Source organism: Aethalodelphis obliquidens, unplaced genomic scaffold (assembly GCF_003676395.1).
Source record: "Aethalodelphis obliquidens isolate GAN/ISIS:26980383/991018 unplaced genomic scaffold, ASM367639v1 scaffold30, whole genome shotgun sequence".
Taxonomy (NCBI): Eukaryota; Metazoa; Chordata; class Mammalia; order Artiodactyla; family Delphinidae; genus Aethalodelphis; species Aethalodelphis obliquidens.
Genome location: NW_020837974.1, coordinates 16,926,299 through 16,949,548, shown reverse-complemented (window position 1 = coordinate 16,949,548; position 23,250 = coordinate 16,926,299). Strand labels below are relative to the sequence as shown.

At 51.3% G+C, this 23,250-nt stretch overlaps 1 protein-coding gene across 1 annotated transcript in view; it reads right to left on the bottom strand.

Annotated features, from left to right (window-relative positions):
• LOC113630744 (germ cell-specific gene 1-like protein) overlaps positions 1–23,250 on the bottom strand; it is a 77,637-nt gene that overhangs the window by 32,619 nt on the left and 21,768 nt on the right. The window contains exon 2 of the mRNA XM_027126553.1: positions 8,284–8,395. Within this exon, the coding sequence (XP_026982354.1) occupies positions 8,284–8,395 (112 nt within the window). The remainder of the gene's footprint in view (positions 1–8,283; positions 8,396–23,250) is intronic.

Below are 23,250 nucleotides of genomic sequence, written 5' to 3'. Positions count from 1 at the left end.
TGGCCATGGCTCACGGGCCCAGCCGATCCGTGGCATGTGGGATCTTCCCAGACCGGGGCATGAACCCATGTACCTTGCATCGGCAGGTGGACTCTCAACCACTGCGCCACCAGGGAAGCCCAATTTTTTTTTTTTCTTTGACTTCAGGTTTTTTAAAAACACAGCTGTATCATAGTGTGGATTTCTTTGGGTTTATCCTGTTTGGGTATCCACTCAGCTTGACTCTGTAGGTTTATGTCTTTTACAAAATTGGGGAGTTTTTCAGCCATTATTTCTCTGAGTATTTTTTCAGCACCCTCTTTCCTCTCCCCTTCTGGCACTCCAACGTTAGATCTTTTGTTATAGTCCCAGAGGTCCTTGAGGCTCTGTTCATTTTTTTAAAGTCTATTTTCTCCCTATTGTTCAGATCAGGTAACTTCTATCTTCAAGTTCACTGATTCTTTCCTCTGTCCTCTCCATTCTGCTGTTGATCCCACTCACTGAAGTTTTTATTTCAGTTATTGTATTTTTCAGTTCTAAAATTTCCGCTTGTTTCTTTTTCATATTTTCTAGTTCTTTCCCGAGACTTATTTCTTTCCTGAGACTTTCTATTTTTTCATTTGTTTCAAGGGTGTTTGTAATTGCTTGTTGAAGCATCTTCATGATTGCTTTAGAATCTTTCTCAGATGATTCTAACATCTCTGTTATCTCAGTATTGGGATTTCGTCTTTTTACTTTCAAGTTGAGATCTTCCCAGGTCTCGATATGGTGAATGATTTTTAGTTGCAAACTTGACATTTGGGGTATTTTTTAAATGAGACTCTGGATCTTGTTTAAACCTTCTGCTTTAGCTGACTTCCTCTGACACTGTTCTGACACAGGAAGGGGGAACACTGCCTTGTTAATGCCAGGTAGGAGTAGAAGTCTAGATTTCCCACTGGGCCACCACTGACATTCAAGATGGAAAGGTTCCTGGTTACTGCTGGGCAGGGGTGGGAGTTCTGACCCCCTTAGGCCTTTGCAGATACCACTCTGGTTGGGAGGGGCAGAAGTGCCTCATTACTCCTCCCCAACTTGCCTCCACTGACACCACAGGGAGGGGGATGTCTTCATCACCACTGGGCAGTGGCGAAAATCCTGACTCTCCACTACGTCTCCTCTGACACCACGCCAGCAGGGATAGGGAGGGTTCTTACTTGTTACTGCCTACTGGGGGTGGGAGTCCAGGCTCTCCAGGTGACCTCCACTGACACTCAGGGGTGGGTAGGGCATATTACCGTCAAGCAGGGCAAAAGTCCCAGCTCCCTACTCTGGTACCAGCTCGGCAGGACGTGGGCGTGCAGTTCAGTGCCTCATTATAGCCTGATGCCATGAGATCTAAACTTGGCATGAATGGGGTAGAGCCTCAGGGTGGTTTTGCTGTTGTTGTTTGCGGGTTTTTTTGTTTGTTTGTTTTTTTCCTGTGATGGGTGCTGGGTAGAGCAGTTATTGCTAAAAGTTTTCTGTCTTGGTAGGCTGGCCCTTTTCTGGTTCTTTGACTAGAAAGCAGACTTTTAGAGGCATTTTTATGGGGCAGGGCACGGAGGGGTCAGTGCCTTTTGGCATTTCTGAGTTGTTGATTTCTTCAGCTCCAAATCTGGGATGTAGGAGACAAAAAGTACTCACCAGTGTGTTATCCCTTGGGTCCTTAGCCAGGCTACTGTCTTCCCTCCACCTGTCAGAGGCTTATTATGTTTGTTTTATATATAATGTCCGGGATTTCAGTTGTACTTAGCAGGAAGGTAGGGAGAAGTGTGTCTGCTCCATCTTCCCAGAAGTGCAAGTCCTTATTATTTGTTTTCGGATTGTCTTCTCCCACACTCCAGAATGTCAGCTTTATGAGAACAGGAGCTTTATTTCATTCACTGCTATTTCCTTAGCACCTGAAACAGTGCCTGGCACATAGCAGGTGTTCAATAAATATTTGTAGAATGAATAAATACAGATAAAATAAAAACAGATAGAAAAAAACCTGTTCTGGTTTTGATGTGGGTGAGGGGTTCAGGGGTGCATCTGTGAGTCTTCAACTTCCCTGCTCCCCAAAACCCCCGGCCCTCAGGCCCCCATGCAGGGCACAGATTGAAAACTTCGCGTCTGGGACGCCTGCTGGTGTTTGCAGCTTACATGGCTGGACTGGTACAGTGAGGCACGTGGGTGGTTGGCCTGATTTTTGGAGACAAGGACAGAGTGGACACTGTGACACGGATGGGGGAGGGGAAGGGGAGTGGCTGTCAACTAACTCTCTGTCTTCTGGGAGCTATAGGGGTGGGTCGGGGGATGCTAGGGGACCAGATTCAGAGATGCATGGATGCCACCTTGAAATCCACCCCAGGCCCTGCTCAGTGGAAAGATTGTACCCGGTCACTGAGGGAGGCAGCCCCCGTCCACCTGTAGGCCAGATGGGCATAGGGTCACTGTGTGGGGCAGGACATGGTGCAGATGCTCCTAAGGTAGGCCATCCTCAGTGCCTGTGAACTGAAGGAGCCAGGAGATGATGATGGCAGGTTCTGGGGGCCCAGCTGGTCCATCCATGGCAGCAGGGCACCCTTGGGCACCACAGTGCTCTCTCCCTGCCCTGGTCTTAGAGAAAAGGAGGCCAGTGCCACCTGCCTAGGAAGGGGGATGAGTAAGAGCAAGAGATTCCTGCGGACCACACAGCCTCTCGGTAACACCAGCAAACACCCTGTCCAGTGGTTCTTTGCAGCCAAGGCTCTTCCAGAACCCGCCTCCTCCCGCTGCAAGGGATCAACTTGCTGAAATGCCAGCTCAGCCCTGCAGAGAGGGCAGGGCAGCCTGGGATCCCCAGAGAGGGAAAGGGCTAGCCTGCTGTTTCCACAGGGTCATGTAGACTGAAGAGGAGGGGAGGGGAAGAAAGGAGGACAGTGGTGAGGCCACCACATGACACACAGATGGGCCCCAGAAGCAAACAGAGAGGGACCACCCTCCTGGGACCTGGCCTAACTTGCTACTCTCGCTGCGTGACCTGGGACAAACTACTTAACCTCTCTGGGCATCCAGCTTTTATAAGCTACAACTCCATGATGTTCTACTACCCTCATTCTGTCATGTGAATGCTCAGGATTGGGGTTTCACCGTGTGTGCTAGGGTAGGAGGGCCCCTTTATCCACCCCTCTCCATTTTGATCAAATGCAAAGCGGAAGTAGAAAGTGACTAGCTTTCCATTCTCCCACCATCACCAGGAAAACTGACATGTTGACATTCCAACCGGGGTCACAAACTCCAATTCCTGCAAGGTCAGACAAATGACTAAGTGAGGAAATTGTAAGGCAAGGGAAGGCAATAGGGAGCAGTGGGGACTTGGGTAAAGTAGAGAGCAGGTGCCTCATCTAAAGGGGGCAGCCTCTACTCAGCTGAAGCTGACTGCTGCCATGTGGCAATGCAGGCTAGACACAGACATATCTTCCAATAGTCAAGAGAAGCCAGAAACCTGGATTTTTACATAAAGTTTTTACGAATTTGAATGACAGAAATAAATGCAAATTAAAAAAAAGTAAACCACTGTGGCAGGTCAAACAAAACATCTACAGGCTGGGTTCAGCCCTGGTCTTCGTGCAGTTTGGAGCCTCTGAAGCTAATTGTGTGACTCGGGCCTTTGCCCTTTCTGAGCCTGTGTCCTCATCCCTCAAGTAGACATGGCAACCCCTCCAAGTGGGAGTCAATGGCAGGACCGGAAAGCTCAGGGCTTGTATAGTGCCTCCTGCTGTGCCTGGTACAAAGTTAGGTGCTGACCAACCTTGGTCTCATCCACCCCTTCCCCACACCAAGCATCTGCTGTGTCCCCGCGCCCCCCATCTGCCAGGGTCTTGCCTTGGCACTGTCATAGGTGGACCTGGAGAGAGTTAAGACAAAGAGCTGAAATAAAGGAGCAGGCAGGAGAGCTGGAGGGACCGGGGTGCAGGGCAGGGATGGGGTTCCGCAGCTTAGTGGGGGCCCACGGAGGGGAGTCTGGGCGTGAGGGGAGGGTGTGGCCAGGGCTGGATCTCAAGGAAACACTAAAGTCGTGAAAACAAGCGTGAGTAGCAAGTCGGGGCAGACTGGGAAGAACGGAGCGCAAGGGGCTGCCTGCAAGCTCACCGATGTCATCCTCTTGGACCTTTGGGTCACGTGTCTCTCAAAAAAGTGACAATGGCATTACCAAAGGCCCAATGTCATTATCACCATTTATAATCACTGCCACTCACACTTACTGTGTATACACACTTTAAGAGCTGGGTGTCCCATGGCCCTCACAATAATAACCCCATTAGACCTGCATTACTCTGATCCCTACTCTAGAGATGAAGAAGCTGAGACTCGGAGAGGATGGGTCACTTGCGTTTAATAGCAAAACGCATCGAGCGCATTCTCTGTGCTAAGTGCCTCATGTGCGTTATTTCACACAGTCTCCAAAGATGCCCCCCACCCCTGAGGCACACCTCCTGGGGTTCATGCTTTGTGCAGCATGTTCTCCTCGACCCTGGCCCCGTTACTCGCTCTTGACCATCAGAACGCAGCAGACGCGACACTGCGTGTCTTCTGAGGCAGGGTCCTAAAACAAACTTGCAGCTTCCACTTGGATCTCTTGGGACACTCTCCAGGGACCCAACCACCGTGCCTGAGAAGCCAATCTCGCTGACAGCCGAGCTCCCAGTGCCAGCCAGCGCCGACTGCCAGCATTGCGAGGGGCCACCCTGGATGCCTAGCCCAGCGGGGCCCCAGAGGACTGGCCCCAGACAGCATCTGACTGAAACATCGTGGAACAGCCCGGAGCAGGACACCCAGCTGAGTTGGGTCGACCCACTGAACCATAAGAGATAATCACACATTTTTTATTTTAAGCCACTAAGTTTTCTGAGGACGTTTGATAAATCAACAGAGAACTAGAGCACCACTCACAAGAGCCCCATGACGTGGAAACTCAGGCTGTCCCCATTTTACAGCTGAGGATACTGAGGCGCAGGGAGGGTGAGTGACTTGGCCAGGCCCACCGCTGGTGAAGGTCAGGGTCAGGATCTGCTCCCAAGCTGCCTGATTCCTGAGGCTGCCCCTCAACCACGCCCTTATGCTGCTCACGGTGGCCGGCAGTGCCCGTCAGGGCGAGGTTTGAACCCAGGCTGGTGGACCCCTAACCATGGAACCTTCGCCTTCCTGTGCACGTGTGGCTCTCGAAAGCTGGTCCCCAACATCCGTTGAGCTCCTCAGAAGCCCCAACCGACAAGCCCCTGCAGCCCCTTCTTCCTCTCCTGCTGGGCCAGGAGGCAGAGGCCGGTGCTGTCTTGCCGTGGAGCTGGCCTCCTCCCTGGTGGGGGGCTGGGGGCAGAATTTTGACAAATGGCCGCACACATATTAAACAAGAGAGGTGACACTGCACAGCCCTGGCAAGGCCCCCAGATGCGAGGGATGAAAAATGGGGCTGATCTGTCTTGCGGGCCTCAGTGACAAGGAGAAATGGATCAGACCTAACAGGGGCTGCACACTGGGCACTGGCCTTAAATAAGTCAAATGGGAATTGGGTGCCCCTTGAGAGGCTGGCCTGGGGGGAGCTGAGGAGCAGGGCAGGAGGCCTGGCTTTCAGGGGAAGAAAGGTTCCCGTGGGAGACCAGCAGCCTGGGCTCCAGGCCAGGCGGAGAGCCAGGGGCTGCTGGAAAGAGAGGCATGTCGGGGGAGGGGGTCCGGAATCCTGAGCAAGTGACCCAACCTTTCTGAGCCTCAGTGTCTACATATGCAACAGGGGGTTATCGTGCGTGTTAAATTTCATGTCAATAACGACAATATTAGAAGAACTAGTGTTCCCTGAGCATTTACATGTGCCATGTGCTATTAGCCCATCCCCTCTGAGAGGCAGAATATAGAGGTTGAGAGCGTGGGCTCCAGAGCCAGACTGCCTGGGTTCAAATCCCAGCTCCGCTGCTCACAAGCTGGATGACCCTGGACAGGTTACTTAAGTTCTCTGTGCCTCAGTTTCCCCTCCATGAACCACCTACCTCATAGCGCTGTGGTGAGGTTTCCCCACGACTGTTCTACTTAAAGGGTTCAGGGTCTGTGTTGATGGGTCCCTTTAGGGCACATGCCTTTAGCTTTAAGGGGGCGGAGCCAAGCAGAGAGTGGGAAGGGGCAGAAAAACAGCAGGAGTGCCCACTGGTCACAATCAAAGCCTTTCTTGCTCCATTCTGACCACCTTCCCCCCAAGACGCCCTCTCACGGGCAAGTCTTTGCACCTGCCATTCCCCTGTCCAACACGCTATCTTATTCCCTCCTCCACCAGCTTGCCTGACCAAATTCTCCCCCGAGGACCCTCCCCAGGCGAAGCTGGGTCAGTGACCCTTTCTCTGTGCTTCCGTGGCTGTCTGTGACTCCCCCCACCCCGAGCCAACCACCCACATCATAGCATGGGTTCAGAGTACTGCTTGTCCATTGTCTTAATCCCCTGTTACCACACTGTCTCAGCCACTGCTGTACCCCCAGCACCAGCTGCCCCCAAATAAGTGCTCACTCGGTTAATATGTGTTAAATGACTGAGTGGATAAATGCCCCTAGGCACCAGAACCGGACCTGGATGCCCTGCGTAACAGACAACTGTGGTCACTGTCTTTGCCAGTGCACATTCCTCCTTTTGAGAACACCTCGCTCCGCCCTTGCCCCACCCCCAGTTATCCATTAGAGGACCTCTCCTCCATCTTCCTGTCCAAGAGTTTGGATGGGGCAACCCCACCCTCTGCACCACATGACTTAGGCCAGACAGTTAGAGCAGCTGAGTCTCCTCAGGGTCTAAATCATTGGTGGCAGTATGGTCACATGACTTAAGCTAACTCAGTGAAAGGCATAAACAAGATTTTGTCTGGCGACATTGGAAAGAGGCCCCAACTCTCTGCTGGTATTGCTACATTTGTAACATGTAAGCCTAGAACTGGGCTTGGTGACCACATGTGCTACCACCTGGGGAAAAGCTGCTTATGAATAAAGCCGCCACAAAGAGAATGGAGTCAGAAGTGGGGAGAGAATGACTGAGTTCCTGATCCATCACCTGACCACCTGGATCCAGCTGTGCCTGAAGCAGACATTGTGGTAGCTCACCCAGCATCCATTCCACCCACTTACCATGTGAGAGTTTTGGACTCATTCCTCGTTCCAGAGGAATGGTCCAGCTGAGCCAATGTGCTCATGACACTCCCCCAGCCATGGTGACAATTTAGAAGAGAGAAAATGACTTCAGTTGGGCTTATCAGAGGGAAGCTTGCGACTTTAGTGAATGTTAGAGAAAGAGCTCTTTCCCCCTCTGTATGTGGAGGAAGAAGCACCAGCTTCAAAGAAGCCTTCTCACCACTAGGAGGGAAGCCCACCCAGGGACAGAGGTAACATGGGGAGTGGGCAACGCTCAGGTGATCACAGAGGAAGAAAACTCAGCCCTGATGATATCCAAAACTCTGGATCAAACGTTCCCTGAAGTCCATGCCAAGCTGCACTTTCCATTTACAGGAACCAAGGTATTTCCTCATTGATTGGACTGAGCTGGGTGGGTTTTTCTGTTACAAACCATGCCCCCACCCCCAGCTGAGCCAACTGGGCTTTTCAGTTCCATGAACTAATACACACCTCCTGTTTACTTAAGCTTGGGACTCTATCACTCACAAGCCAAAGAATCTTGACGGATTCTGCCTTTCTCTTGCACACCGTGCTCTGAGGTGCTGGCCCCTACAGTCAGAACCCTTCACTGGGCTCTCAACAGCTTCCATCCCACCTTGCAGAGCAGCCTCTAAGGCAGAGGCTGGCCAACGTTATCTGTAAAGGGCCAGATGGTAAATATTTTAGGCTTAGTGGGCCATTCAGTCTCTGTCACAACCGCTCAGCTCTGCCATTGTAGCGTGAAAGCAGCTGTAGACAATATGTAAACAATAAGCTTGGCTATATCCCGAGAAAACTTTATGGACACTGAAATCTGAATTTCCCGAGAAAACTTTATGGACACTGACATCTGAATTTCCCATAATTTTCGCATGTCCCCAAATATTTTTCTTTCGATTCATCTGTTCAAGCCTTTAAAAATGTAAAAATCATCCTTAGGTTGAGGGCTACATAAAAACAGGTGATGGGCTGGATTTGGCCCAGGGGCCATAGTTTGTCAACCTCAGCTCTAGGATCTCAAAGCATCTTTGGACTCCGGGCTTCCCCCCGGACGCCCCACCTTCCTGTTTCCCAATTGGGTTGAGCTACTGAAGTTCCAGCATGCCTCGGGGCTCTGGTGTCTGAAAGTCAAAAGCCACTTACCAGAAGGACCACCCGTAGTCCCAGGAATGGGGCCTCCAGTCTTCAGGGCCGAGGCTCACGGTGACCTGGAACACCTGCGTGTACATCATGTGGGCTACCATTCCCAGGAGGCCTGTGAGGGGGGAGCAGGACAAGGTGTCAGGAAGCAAGGTGGGGCTCTGTCTACCCACCAGGGGCCTGTTAGTGCTGGGGAGAGCATGGACCCCCAGGGAAGGACAGGCAGCAGGACTGGAACACGGAAGACCAGCGGGCGGTGGTTTTCTAAGCCTGCCAAGGAGTTTGAGTTGAGCCCGAGGGCAAAGGGAGACCCTGGAGAAATGTAAACAAGGGAGACACAGAGTCAGATCTGCTTCCGGATGGGCAAAGTTTTTCTGTTAGGGACCAGATAAGTAAACATTTTAGGCTTTCTGGGTTTCAACTCTACTGTGGCAACACAAAGGAGCCACAGACAGTACATGAAGGGATGAGCATGGCCGTGTACCAATCAAACTTTATTTACAAAAGCAGGCCTTGGGCTGGATTTAGCCTGTGGGCCAGAGTTTGCTGATACCTGTGTTAGAAGGTCATTTGGGAGAAGCTGCTTAGAGAATGTTGATCGAACCGCAGGTCTTGACTCACTAGACTAGTGGATTGTGAAGTCAACTTCATGGATTGCAACCAGCATTTAAAACAAACAAATACGGACTTCCCTGGTGGCGCAGTGGTTAAGAATCTGCCTGCCAATGCAGGGGACACCGGTTTGAGCCCTGGTCCGGGAAGATCCCATATGCTGTGCTCCACGTGCCTAGAGCCTGTGCTCTGCAACAAGAGAAGCCACCGCAATGAGAAGCCCGCAACTAGAGAAACCTGCGCGCAGCAGCGAAGACCCAACAAGCCAAAAATAAATTAATTAATTAATTTAAAAAAATTTAAAAAAATAAACAAGAGTGGAATGGAACAGATATCTGATACCATCAAATGTAGCAGAAGTAAATATTGTTTTGTGAAACTTTTCTGTTCTATACATGTGCGTGTCCACGCGCGCACGCACGTGCGTGTGTACAGTGATTGTAATATGAAATGTTTTTCCATGCTTATGTCAAAAATCTTGAAACCCACTGGCTGGGAGAACTCTGATTCCAAGGGATCTGAGTGGGAATCCTTTTCCACCACGTTTCCACTGTGTGGCCCTGGGCGAGGCACCTCACTCTTCTGAGCTTCAGGTCTTTCAACCCTAAGATGAGGATTATGACAAGTAAGGTGAAAAGTGGCTGAAATGAAGCAAGGCAGCCTCCACATCTGCTGCCCAGCGGGCATGCAATCGTTACAGTTACCAGGATTATTATGAACCTGGGGACATTGCTCGTGTGGACTATGGCATCTGGAGCCTTTGTGGGCTAACTGGCGTGGACCTAATTTTCAGATGGAGTGATACGGTATTGATGAGGAGGGAAGAGATAGACGACAAGAGGAAGGAAGGAAACCAACAATGCATGTGCACCTACTGTGTGCCAGGCACTCTGTCAGACTCGTTCACCTCCATTACAGAATTATCTTTTAATCTTCATGACAACCCTCTGAAGTAAGTATGATGATGTGGGCCATGTACCGCTGTTCAGGCTGCCCACTGCACATCTCCATAGGGCTCCATTCATGTCTCAGTCTATGTGCACATCACTCCCTGGAGTTGAAGCAGAACCACACCTCCAAGGCTGTATATAGTAGTCCTGAATATGATTATTCCCATTTTACAGGTGAGAAAACAGAAGTTCAGAGTGGTCAAGTCTGTCCCAGGTCACAAAGGGAGTAGATGGCTTAGTTGTGACGGGGGCCCAGATCCAAATGCCCTTAAAGCCAGGGCTCTTCCCACGCTGCCTAGAATGCGTCTGTCCTCCCCTGTTGCCCCAGTCACCCTTTCCCCTATGGAGACGAGAGAAGAGATGGAGATAAGGAGAGAAGGGGTAGAGATAAGGAAAGACAGAAGTAAAGAGGCAGTGAGGTACCGAGTCCTGAAACCCAGCCTTGCGGGCAGGTGTGAGGGCAAAGGGGGACACCCTGAGTTGTCATGGTGTGAAGGTAAATGTTTAACACCAGGTTCCCCAAAGAGGGAGAGAGAGAGAGAGAGAAAAAAAGCTATGATTTGTAGCGTTTGCCAGTTTCCATGGTGTGAATAATCCCACCATGGCCAATTTCAAGCTACCCGTGTAATGTCACTGAAAGCGGAGTAGACAAGAGGTGTGCACAGTCGGGTCTCGGGAGCTGAGCCAGCAGGATGCAGCACACCTGTCTCCTTGCAGCCACCTGACCCCAGGCCCCACGGAGACAGAGGACTCCGAGCTGGTTGCCTGTATCTCTGGGCCGGGGCCAGCCCCTCAGGGACCTCTGGCCTCAGATGACAGCTGCTCTCCAGGGCTGGTGGGGAGCACCTGAGTCAGGAAATCCAGGGAGAGGGTGACTGTGACAGGTGCTGAGGCCCCCAGAGATCGCCTAAAGGCTCAGCCTTCCCCAGCTGTCTCTGCCAGGCTTAGACCCCATCCTCAGTCATACCCCGGCAGGTATGCTAGAAGCCTCTAGGGTCCCCTCTGCCTTGGCTCAGTTTGTTAGAAGGAGACAAGGGCTGAGCCACGTGGGTATCTTATTTATCTTTACTTGACACCATTCCTGGTCAACTTCCAAGAGGTACATAACAGACGTACCTTATTCTTTGGAACTGATGCATAAGATTCCCTGATAATGACACACCATGTTTTATTTATCCAATCAGTTGATGGTATTTAAGTCATTTCCAGCTTTTTGCTCTCTAAGCAATGCTGCAATGAACACGTTTCTACAAGTCTCTCTGTGTGGACAAGCAAGTATGTCTCCAGCGTGAACAAGAGGAATTGCCAGGTCGTAAAGCGTGTGCATTTTAAATTTTAATCAGCGTCAGTGAACTCCTCTCCTGAGCAGAGGTACCTGGTCGTACTTCCGCCAGCTTCGTGAGAGTCCTCACCCAAATCCTCATCGATACTTGATGTTATAAAACATGAACAATTTTGCCCATTGCATGGTAAAAAATGACACCTCAACATTGTTTTAAGTTTTATAATTTCCCTCATTACTAGTGAGCTTGGGCATTTTTCATGTTATTTATTAACCATTGTTATTTCTTCTTCTATGACTGTGCTTGTCTGTATCCTTTGTCAATTTCCTTTTATTAAAAATCTTTCCTTATCAACTGATAGAAATTCTTTATGTATTCTGGATACTAAACCTGTCTATTGTATAGACTCCAAATAGCTTACTGCTTGTCTTTCCCCCTGTACAGCACAGGGGAAAAAGCACTTTTTTTTTCACTAATAGATTTTATTTTATTTTTTATTTTATTTATTTATTTGGCTTCATCAGGCCTTCCTTGTGGCATGAGGGCTCTTCATTGTGCCGTGCGAGCTCTGTAGTTGTGGCACGCGGGCTCAGTAGCTGTGGCACACGGGCTTAGTTGCCCCGCGACATGTGGGATCTTAGTTCCCTGACCAGGGATCGAACCCAGTCCCCTGCATTGAAAGGCGGATTCTTAACCGCTGGACCAACAGGGAAGTCCCAGATTTTATTTTTTAGAGCAGTTTTAGGTTTACAGAAAATTAAGTGGAAAATACAGAGAGTTCCAGAGTTCCTAAATGCCCCCTCTCTCTGCCTTCACGGTTTCTCCCATGATTAACATCTTTCAACAGAGTGTATATTTGTTACAGTTGATGAGCCAATAGCGATATATTATTATTAATGAAATCCACAGTTTACATTAGGGTTCACTCTGTGTTGTACAGTCTATGGATTTTGACAAACGCATAGCGACATGTATCCATCATTACTGTGTCCAGTAGTTACGGCCCTAAAACCCCCTGTGCTCCACTTGTTCATCCCTCCCTCCCCACTCCTTCTGAACCCCTGGTAACCACAGATTTCTTACTGTCTCCATAGCTGGGGTGCTTTCAGAATGTCATGTAGTTGGAATCACACAGTACGTAGCCTTTTCAGATTGGCTTCTCTCACTTAGCAATATGGATTTAAGGGTTCTCCCCTATCTTTTCATGGCTTGTTTGTTCTTTACCTTTTTTTTTTTTTTTTTTGCGGTACACGGGCCTCTCACTGCTGTGGCCTCTCCCGTCACGGAGCACAGGCTCCGGACGTGCAGGCCCAGCGGCCATGGCTCACGGGCCCAGCCGCTCCGCGGCATGTGGGATCTTCCCGGACCGGGGCACGAACACGTGTCCCCTGCAACGGCAGGCGGACTCTCAACCACTGCGCCACCAGAGAAGCCCTGTTCTTTTCCTTTTATTGCTAAATAACATTCCACCATATGGATGCATCACTTATTGAAGGACATCTTGGTTGCTTCCAAGTTTTAGCAATTATGAACAAAACTGCTTTTGTCATACATTTTGATATTTAATACAAATTTAGCAGCCTTTTGCTTTTTTTTTTTTTTTTTAGTCTTTTGCTTTTGGTTTTTGCTTCCTGTGTCTACTTTAAGAAAACCAACACCATCAACACATTATCCTATATTTTTTCTAACATACTTATAGATATTTATGTTAATTCATCTGGAATTTATCTTGGTGAATGGTGTCAAGTAAGGATCTAACTTAATTTCTTTTTAATGAGTTGTTAATTGCCCTGAACACTTATAGAAGGGTCTGTTCTTTTGCCAGTGATTTCTGATAACACTTTTATACCACACTGCAAGCCTCACATTACACGAGTCTATTCCTAACTCATTCTGTGCCATGGATCTCTCTCTGTTCCTGCGGCAATGCCACACTATTTTTTTGTTTTGCTGTGCCACATGGTTTGTGGGTCCTAGTTCCCTGACCAGGGATTGAACCCAGGCCCCCAGCAGTGGAAGCTCAGAGTCCTAACCACTGGACCGTCAGGAAATTCCCGCCCCCTGTTTTTTTAATCATTGTAACTTACGGTGGAGTCTGTTAGTTGGAAGGACAGGTCCCTCTTCCTTTCAGCCCATTGCTCATTCCCTCTAGAAGTGCTACCCTACCCAGAACCTTGCTCCCTCTGTGGGGCAGGACCCCTTCTTTAGCCCCACCCCAACCCCACCCACTGCCCAGTTCCCTTTCTGAAGGCAGGACTTGTTTTCCAAACCCTCAGTTGTTGTAACGGTCAGCTTCTTCCTCACCATGTCTGTCCAGATGCTATCCAAGTTATCTGACCTGTCAGTGCCTTGGTTCTCTCATCTATAAAGTGGGGATAACAGTAGACATAGGTAATTCCAGAGAACATCCACTAAAGAAGGAAAACATTCATGAGAACAACTACTCCATGTACTAGGACAGCGGGGACAGAAGAGTATTTTAATACAAAAACTACCAACCAAACCCAGAAGCTGGACCCAGCCTGTTGGCAGAATAATTAATTTTCCAAATTGTTAGTTTAGAAATGCATTGATTTCTCAATTGAATCCCATTTATTCCCAAATATGAAAGGCCATGCTTTAAGACAATTCAATAAATGAAAATCACAAATCATTCAAAGATCGGCTGGTGAGATTTTCTGATTGCATTCTAACGATTCTGCTTTTAAAACAATAGAGCTCTCAATCAAGTTTCTGGAAGCATGTTTGCTCTGTAAAGTGAGGTCCCCCACCAGGAGCATCTGCTGTAACAATCCTCGGCAGAAGGAATTGTTTCCAGCTCATTCTGAATTAAAAAGTGACTTTCTGCTGAGTTATGGTACCTCCTAAATCAGTGGCAACTAAACGAACGCAGCTTTCTGTGCTGCTTCTGCTGCTTCCTGGCATGGACTCACACCACGAAACTCACAGCTGTAAAGCTCTCATCCTGTGGTTTCTGGAATCTCCCAACTCCTGACACCAGAAATGGGCTTCTCAGCGCCTGTGGTGAGCCAGGCATGGCTCCTCCCTGCCCCTTCGGGACCTTGGAGAGCACTGACAGGTGGGGGACGCTGGCTGAGGGCTCAGAGCTGGGCTGGGTGTGATGCCATCCAGAACCCAAGGCAAAAAGAGCTGCCATGACCCCCAGGCCTGCCCTCCGCGGGTCAGACTGAGGAAGCCGAAATCTGTTGTCAAGGCCGGAGGGGCTGGTGTCGGGGCCAGAATTAAGAGCCGGAGTCAGGAGAGTCAAAAGGTGAGCCCACAGTAAAGCAGGGGTGAAACAAAGGGAAAGGGAGGGTCTGGTTGCCAGCTCTGTCTCTTACAAGCTATGTGACCTTGGGTAGATTACCTTGCCCGTCTGTGCCTCAGTTTCCCCAACTGTAATATGGGGATAATAATAATGCCTGCCTCACAGATTGATATGAGGACTAAGTGGCTTATACTGTAAAGCACTTAGAATAGTGCTTGGCAGGTAATAAGCCCTACATGTTTCAATGAATGAATGAATGAATGTATGTTTGAGACTCACTACGTAGGCTTCACTACGTAGAGACGCGTCAGGAAGGCAGGCGAGGACCAGGTCATCCAGGACCTTGTAGGTCACAGTGAGGAATCTGGCTTTCTTCTAGGTACTATGGGAAGCCATAGTAGAGGGCCGAAGCAGGGGCCTCATTTATGTTTTCAGATCATTCTGATTACTGTGTGAAGACAGATGATGGAAGCTGAGGTAACGAAGGGCGCCCAGGCCAAGCTGCTGCTGCTTGGTCGAAAGTTGTTGCCAGCTCTGGGGCAGGTTTCGAAGGTGGAGTCCACAGGACCTGCTGATGGGCTGGGTGTGAGGGATCAGGGCTACCCAGAGATTGGGATGACCTTGGGGTCTGCGTTTGGGCTATTGGGCAGACGACGGTGCCACTCGTGAAGATGAAGAAGACGGAGGAAGTTGTCTGGGTGGGTCAAACCCCATTTGCGCTGCATTAATTTGAAATGCCTATTTTATACCCAAGCTGAGACAACACAGCAGCACTTGGGTGCACAAGTTTGGGGTCCAGGGGGTAGTCAGAGCTGGAGATTTAAATGCGTACGGACATGGGCCTAGAGGAGGCCTGTAGGGAGAGAAGAGAAGGGCCGGGATGGAGCCAACATCCAGTGCTGAGCAGAACAGGCGGAGCCAGCAGAGGAGGGTGAGGCCCAGAGGCCCAGGCAGCAGGAGGAGAACCGGCGCGCGGCATTGCCGGGGCCAGGAGGAGGGTGCATATCGAGGGGGAGGAAGTGGTTTGTTAGATCAGAGATGAAGACAGGGAAGTGACTGCTGGATGTGCCAACATGGAGGCCATGAGGGACAGATGCTCCACGGAATACGCTGAGCAGAGGACAGAAAATAGTCAAAAACGGTTAGAGAGAAGACGTCCAAACCGCTGCATGGAGAAGCAGAGAAATGGGGTGATAGCTGGAGCAGGCCTGGGGTTCAGGGAGGGATCCTGAAGAGGGGAGATATAGGATGCTCCTGCGTTTACCCAGAGTGCTCGAGTAGACAGGGGGAGCCTGAGGGTGCGGAGGAGCTGGACAGCAACCGTAGAAGCAAGGGAGAGAGAAGGTTCTGGAAGACGATGAGAGCAGGGATGCTTGGCCCAAGGGAACGGGAAGCAGGGCGTGCGAGTGAAGATCCCAGTACTGGGGCGGCTTTGCCTCTCCCTCGCCCCAATGAGGCCAGGCCACCAGCCGAGAGCGAGACGGCGGATGTAGGAGTTTTGAGGAGCCAGGAGATGGTGTGAAATGGTCCTTTCAGAGTGTGGGAAAGCACAGAAAAACCGTGGCAGTGCGTGTGGCCGGCGGGGCAGTGCTGCTGCGTGTCAGGCCTGAGCTCAGGAATTGAAAGTGAGACCGGGCAGCATGGCCAAGGGATTCGGGTGCGGGGAGAGGAGTCAGCCTGGCCATGCAGAGCGGTGTCTCCTGGGTCTGGAGGACACACAGGAGGGCCAAGCCGTGATGCCTCCCCCGAAGATAGGGATACAGAGCAATGATGCCCAAGTGAGTTCCAGAACTCCTCTTGCCTGCAGCCCCACTTCTCTTTTGCAGGGTTTGTATGTATTATGTTAGTGGCATGCTCCGTTTAATTGAGATGGCAGAGGAATCAGCTGATGAATTAATTTATAATAGAGTTTATCATTAAAGATGCTGTTCAAGAAGTTATTCCTCAGAACACTCGGGGAGCGTTCATGTCTAAACAAACATTCCGTGTACGTGGGCACTGGCCTGGATTTGCCAACATCCCATGCATGTCATGTCAGGGACGTAAGACAGAGGGGCCTTGGGGGGGGGGGGCAAGGGGGGGCCTGGGGGGGGGGCGGGGGGGGCGTGGGGGGGGGGCCAAGTGGGGACTTGGAGGAAGCTGAAACCAGATGAGGTGAGGCACAAAGGTAGCAAAGGGAAACCCCTGCTAGGGCAGCCTGACTTTCAGTTAGTCGCTGAGCATGTATTGAGCACCTGCTGTGTACCAGGCCTCCTTCTAGCTGGGGGAATATGACTGGGAATGAGAGACCTGGCTTTCAATGCTCTCAGGGAGGTGAGAGACAGAAAACTGGGGACTACCGTGTGGCAGGGCAGCCAACGGGGGAGGCCCGCGGCCTGCGGGAACCCTAGCTGGGCTCCTAGGCCAGGTTTAGGTGGGGAGGTCAGGAAATGCGTCTAGAGGGGGTGACATCCAAGCAGGAGGGTGGAGCAGCTCTAGCAGAGCCCACAGGCAAAGTGGTTTGGTGGGGCCTTAATGGGCCGTTAGGTAGGGCATGTGGGTGGAGAGAGCGCTGCTGGAAGGGTAAACAAGACGCTGCATGGAAGATTCTGAAGCCATCCTGGGAGTTCAGGCTTTCTCCTGAGGGCAATGGGCAGGAATTGCATAATTGGTAAGTTCAGGGCAAGAACCAGGCGGCCTTTTTTAAAGCCCTCTCTTCCTGCTGGTGGAGGACAGATTGGCAAGAAGGTGGGAGCAGAGAGGTCCAGGAGGGGCAGCTGCAGTGAGAGGACGAGGCCAGGCCAAGGGAGCTGAGATTAAGAGGTGGCAAGCCGGTGGCTGGAGGGAGTCACATCTGGCACCGCTGAGATGGATGGATTCCCAGCAAAGCCTCAGGGCACTGGAGAGCCCTGACTCAGGAATGGGGACGGACTGGGAGAAGCTGGTGGGACTGACCCAATTAACATCAGCCCTAAAACTTCCTCCCACAGAAAGAAAACTTGGAGATCTTAAGGGCTGGTATTTCATGACACCAATCAACTGGGGGCAGACGGAAAAAGAAATCCCTTACCTATGCAGATCTAACACGTCCATCCAGACGTTTGCCCCGACAGGGGCTAAGGGCTGACTCTCCCTTCTGCCCTTTGGCCTGGGGAGGACCCCAGCCCGCCCTCCGCGAGGCCTGCACTTAAAACCATCCCCAAGAAGCTGAGCTGATGCTGTTTAAAGCTCGCCCGGATCTATTTTTAAAGAACAGGCTATTTTTAGATACCCTGCAGAGACTCCTCAGCCTCTCTTGGTAGCATATTTCAGGCTTTAAAAAGCTCTTCCTTACGCGTAACCTAAATCTTTCCAGCGCCAATTGAAGCTAATTTCTTGCTCTGCCCTCTGAGGACAAGGGGGTTGGGGAGTAAGCTGGTTGGCATCTCCCTGAGAAGAACCTTCCCGGAGCCCTCAACTCTGTCTTCTCGGCACTAGATCATTCCAATTACTCTGCCCTTGCTCCAAAGGTCTCCTTCTGGGCCCCTTGAGTTACCAGCACCACTCCTGATTGGATTCTGCCCATTTCTCTATTTGCCTTTTCAAGTGAAGTGGCCCAAATCAGAGGTGGCATTTAATGAGGGACCAAGGTTTACTGAACCCTCACCAGCCTCGTCCTCCACCCGGCTGCCCCCATCCAGCCCTGAGACGATGAACGGGCTAAGACAGACCCCTCACCCGGCGGTGGGGGACGTCTAGAATGAGGCCACGCCCCCAGTTCCCAGTGAATCTTGGGGTGGCCCAGGGCAACTTGGTGGTGGGTGATTTTTTTTATATTAGTGGTTATGTCCCCATACCCTCCTTCATTAGGGTAACTAGATATAAGACCTCGATGGCCTCGGCTATCACAGAGGACTGAGAAAACAAGAATCAAACCCCTGGCTTTGCGGATTTCAAAAGCCTACATGCAGGGGCTTCCCTGGTGGCGCAGTGGTTGAGAGTCCGCCTGCCGATGCAGGGAACACGGGTTCGTGCCCCAGTCCGGGAAGATCCCACATGCCGCGGAGCGGCTGGGCCCGTGAGCCATGGCCGCTGAGCTTGCGCGTCCGGAGCCTGTGCTCCGCAACGGGAGAGGGCACAACAGTGAGAGGCCTGTGTACCGCAAAAAAAGCCTACATGCAGGTGTTCAAAGAAAAGGTTTGGAAGCATATATGATCAAGCAGTCCCTCCTAACCTCCACCTGGAGACCAGGTAAAGTTGCCCGCCTGGGGGGAGGAAGAAGAGGAGGAGGAGAGGATAGTGGGTCCCAGGAGAGAATGGACACAACGATGCAGGCGTGAGCAGGGCAGCCCCCGAGGGGGCCCGGCCTCCCCTTTATTCCCGGGAACACAGGGGAGTGAAGTGGCCTCCACGAAGGGCCCTGTCCCCGTTTGGGTGGACCGGGAACATCCTGGGAGTCGGGCCACGTGCTCACGGACAGCGCCAGTACATCCTGTTCAGAACGATTGCTGTCTGCCTGGGTCCCGGCCCTCGACTCCCGTAGGACTCTTCACGTGGACAACCCCACTGTGACAGCCCTGGATGCCCCTAAGCCCCCCAGGATGGAGGGTCGGCCCTCTGGCCTAGAGGATGATGGTGTGAGGAAGAGGAGAATGTCCCCCAGCCCGTGCTTGGGTGGGACTGAGTAAAACACGCTGGGAACCTCACACAGACATCTAGGCAGAGGCTGGAGGCCCCCTTCACAGATACACACACCCAAGTCACAGTCCTGCCCCTCTCCCACATCTCCACCCCGGAAATCCATGCGCCACGGCACGGGGTCTTGACATTCCACCCAAGCCTTGGACTTGGGCTGCCTCTGTGGGGAGCAGCCCTGACCCTGTGAAACTGAGCAGAACCCTGTGGGGCTCCTGTACACAAAAGCCTTTCTGGGTCCCCCATTTCTTGATTACAGGAAATAGGCTTCATTCAGCCTCTATGACCTTCCCTCAGTTCCAAAGGGTAGGTTTAAACAGTTGCTAATTAGGGAAGGGACCGGATGAAGAGACAAGGGATGCAGAGACAAGGGAGGAACAGTCAAGAAACAACAGTGCAGCCTTGGGGCAGGGTCCTGGTTCCCCCTTAAGGGATACACATAAGAATATCTTTGAGATGTTTTGCAGATACTGAAACTCCCACCAGGTGGGAGAAATTAACTGTATGCTGCCCACAAGCACGTAGACCCCAGACCGGTTGCAACCAGAAGGTTGATGATGCTGACTCCCGGTTACCTCACCGCCAACCAATCAGAAGAATGTCCACGAGCTGACCACACCCTCTTGGAACCATTACTATAAAACTCCTCACTACCCCTCCAGGTCGGGACACACAGTTTTGAGGGCCTTAGCCCGCTGTGGACCCCTTTGCCTAACAAAGCAATAAAAGCTATTCTTTTCTACTTCACCCCAAACTGTCTCTGAGATTTAATCTGGTGTTGGGGTACAGAGGCCGGATTTGGCTTCACCTGGGCGTGATGTTCCCAGCCACATGTCTGCCACGTGGCCCCTTCTCCGAGGCTCCCAGCCAGCCCCACCTGCAGCCTCTAGTCCCTGCTGCTAAACGGAGATCCCTGAGGATCCCTGAGCACTTAGCGCAGGGTCCGGAGCAGTGGGGGCAAGGATCAGATTACAGGGTAGAGGAGACAGCCAGGGCAGATGGCCCTCTCGAGGCTTAATCACTGCTCACCTCTCCACTGCCCTACTAGGTACAGTGGCTAAGAGTGAGATGGACCATATCACCGATTGCCCAAGCCAGGACACCTTTGAGATGAAAGGGATGTAACTAAAACTTACCCTGGGACAAGAGGAATACGAGCTCTTGACAATGGTGGTAGATGAATGAGGGAATGAGCCCCAATCTCTCCAGGGATCCCCCTTCTACCTGTGGATGCCCCTAACCTTTACCGAGGGCTTTCCCTCTGCCAAGGACTTCGACACCTGCTGTTTCTCTGACGGGGACAGACTCCCCTTACGGTGTCCATCTCACAAGTGAGGAAAAAAAAAGTTCACCAAGGAGAGGTTACGTGCCTGACCGACAGTGGGGAATCCGGGAACAGAATCCACATCTTGTTTTTTGCCCAAAACTTCCCTCTTTCCTTCCTTCTTTCCTTGCTTCATTGCTTCCTTCCTTCCGTCTGCACGTAACAACGGAGCCCCTACTATGAGCCAGCGCTGTGCTAGGGGCAGGAGAAAGAGATAAATGAGACAGACGTGGCCCCTGCCTGCTTGAAGGTCTAGTTGGGGAGACAGACACAAGCAGAAAACAACTGCCAAGAGTCAGAGAGTTAGGAGGTAGGAGGGTCAGGGGCCATAGGACCTGACATCTGGAGTCCTCTGCTCCGGGGGTCAGGGAAGGCGTCCCTGGGGCTGGTGTTCCAGCTGAGCCTGAAGGATGAGGCGCAGTTAACCAGGTCAGAGCTGCCCGAGTATGGGGCATGCCTCCCTGGGGTGCTCAAGCTTATTTTAGATCAGGAGTTCTTAGCCTCAGCACTACTGGCATCTGGGGTCAGATAACCCTTAGCTGCGGGGGTGAGCTGCCCTGGGCATGGCAGGTTATTTACTCATTACATGCCAGGAGCATTCACCTCCCGGCTCCCCTAGTTGTGACAACCCAAAACGTCTCCAGATGTTGGGACTTCCCTGGTGTTCCAATGGCTAAGACTCCATGCTCCCAATGCACGGGGCCTGGATTCGATCCCTGCTCAGGGAACTAGATCTCACACGCATGCTGCAACTAAGAAGTCCTCATGCCGCAAATAAGGAGCCCGCATGCCACAACTAAGACCCGGCACAGCCAAATAAATAAATAAATAATCAAAATGTCTCCAGATGTTACCATATGGCCCCGGGGGTGGGGAGGGAGCTGACAGTGCAAAATCACCCTACCCCCCACACCCCGGTGAGACCAACGTTTTAAATGCTACATAAACGTCTTTACAATGGTAATGTTTTTATTTTTACAGATTTACAATTCCCTTCTATTTACAGCAAGGGATATTGGCTTTTTATTTCCAAAAGTGATCTGAAGCTTCCTTGCTGGATACATTTAAATTTCAAAAAAAGTGAGTGATTTAGAGGAAAAAAATGCTAAGTAAATAATGGCACATGGATGTGGCTATAGTCGTGGAGGAAGAATGCCCAGGCCTGAGGGCTGAGAAATGCTGAGTCAGGTGAGAGTGGGGCGTGTGGCACCCAAGGAAGCTAGCTGAAGGCTGGTGTGTGTGTGTGTGTGTGTGTGTGTGTGTGTATGTGTGTGTGTGTGTGATGCTTGGGAATGCCCCAGGGCATGCCATCCTGGAGAGCACACTCTTTCCCTCTGGAGTTCAAGGCCAGCTTTCCTCCTGCCTGGCAACGGATTCTCTCTCTGGGGTTGGGCACCAGAAGAAGGAATTGGCTAAACTTTGGGGGCCCAAGTGGTATGAAAGATAAGAATCTTTAAACACCAGAAGCACACTCTTTGAGGCAAGATGCTCGCGTTATGAAAGGCATTGGGAGCCCTGAGTCAATGGAGGCAGGGCCAGCGCACTGGACAATCCCATCTCACTGTCCTTCTGGGGCATGTGTTCATAGGGGCCGCTAGGCAGACCCCCTCCTTTTGGCTTTTTTCTCTTTCTACCTCTGGCTCTGTCTCTCTCTTTCTTCTATTTCTGCCTTTGACTCTCATTCTGTGTCTGGCGCTCTCTCTCTCTCTCTCTCTCTCTCTCTCTCTCTCGCTCTCGCTCTCGCTCTCTCTCGCTCTCTCTCTCTCACTTTCTCATTGCCCCAGGAATATCTAGATACATGAACCCAAGTTATAAGCAGGAAGAGTCACTGTACTCAGGTCTCATGCAGTGAGCCTCCACTTCCCCTCCCACTTAGCCCATGAGGGACCCTGGCCTTCACAGAGAAACCTGGGGTGGGTCTGGGGCTGAAGTTTCAGGCCCACGCCTCACCCCCTGCCCGCTGCCTCTTTCCACCTCAGCACAGAGTGAGCGGAGACCTTCATAAGCAGCCTCGAGAACTTTCCTCCCAGGGCTACCCTTCCATGCCTCCATCACATTAGCTGAAATGCAAATCCGACACTTCTGGCCGGTTAGATCTTAAGTGCTCTGACTTCCCTGCAGCGATGCTATGATACCATGCAATTAATTTCACTGCCTGGGAAGCTGCCTGTGCACTAGGAAAATGAGATGCCTTACTGCAGAACCTCTAGAGAACAAAACCTCTGCACAGCCCTTCCCTTCCCTGGGGACTCTACAGTTTGTAAAGCACTCAACTGTCCCATATCTCATATAATCCTTGCCTCATCCCAAGAAGGCTAGGTTTGGTGACACCCTATTTAACAAATGAGAAAGTGAAGCTCAGAGAGGTAAAGCAATCCACCCAGCAAAGCACAGCATGAAAGGAGTGTGTTTGAGTCCAGGTCTGCCCAACTCCAAGTCCAGACGTTTTACCATTCCATCATAGCCCTTTCCATCCATTCATTCAGTCAACACATATTTATTAGGTACTTACTGTGTACCGGGCTCTCTTCATGGTTCAGGATATAAAGGAGTACGTAAGATGAGCAAGGTCCCTGCCCTCCCGGAGCTGATAGTCTTATGAAGGAAGATAGAAAATAAACACAGAAGCATCTAAAATTTAGAGTTTAGAAGACTTCCCTGGTGGTCCAGTGGTTAAGAATCTGCCTTCCAGGGCTTCCCTGGTGGCGCAGTGGTTGACAGTCCGCCTGCTGATGCGGGGGACACGGGTTCGTGCCCCGGTCCGGGAAGATCCCACAGGCCGCGGAGCGGCTGGGCCCGTGAGCCATGGCCGCTGAGCCTGCGCGTCCGGAGACTGTGCTCTGCAACGGGAGAGGCCACAGCAGTGAGAGGCCCGCGTAC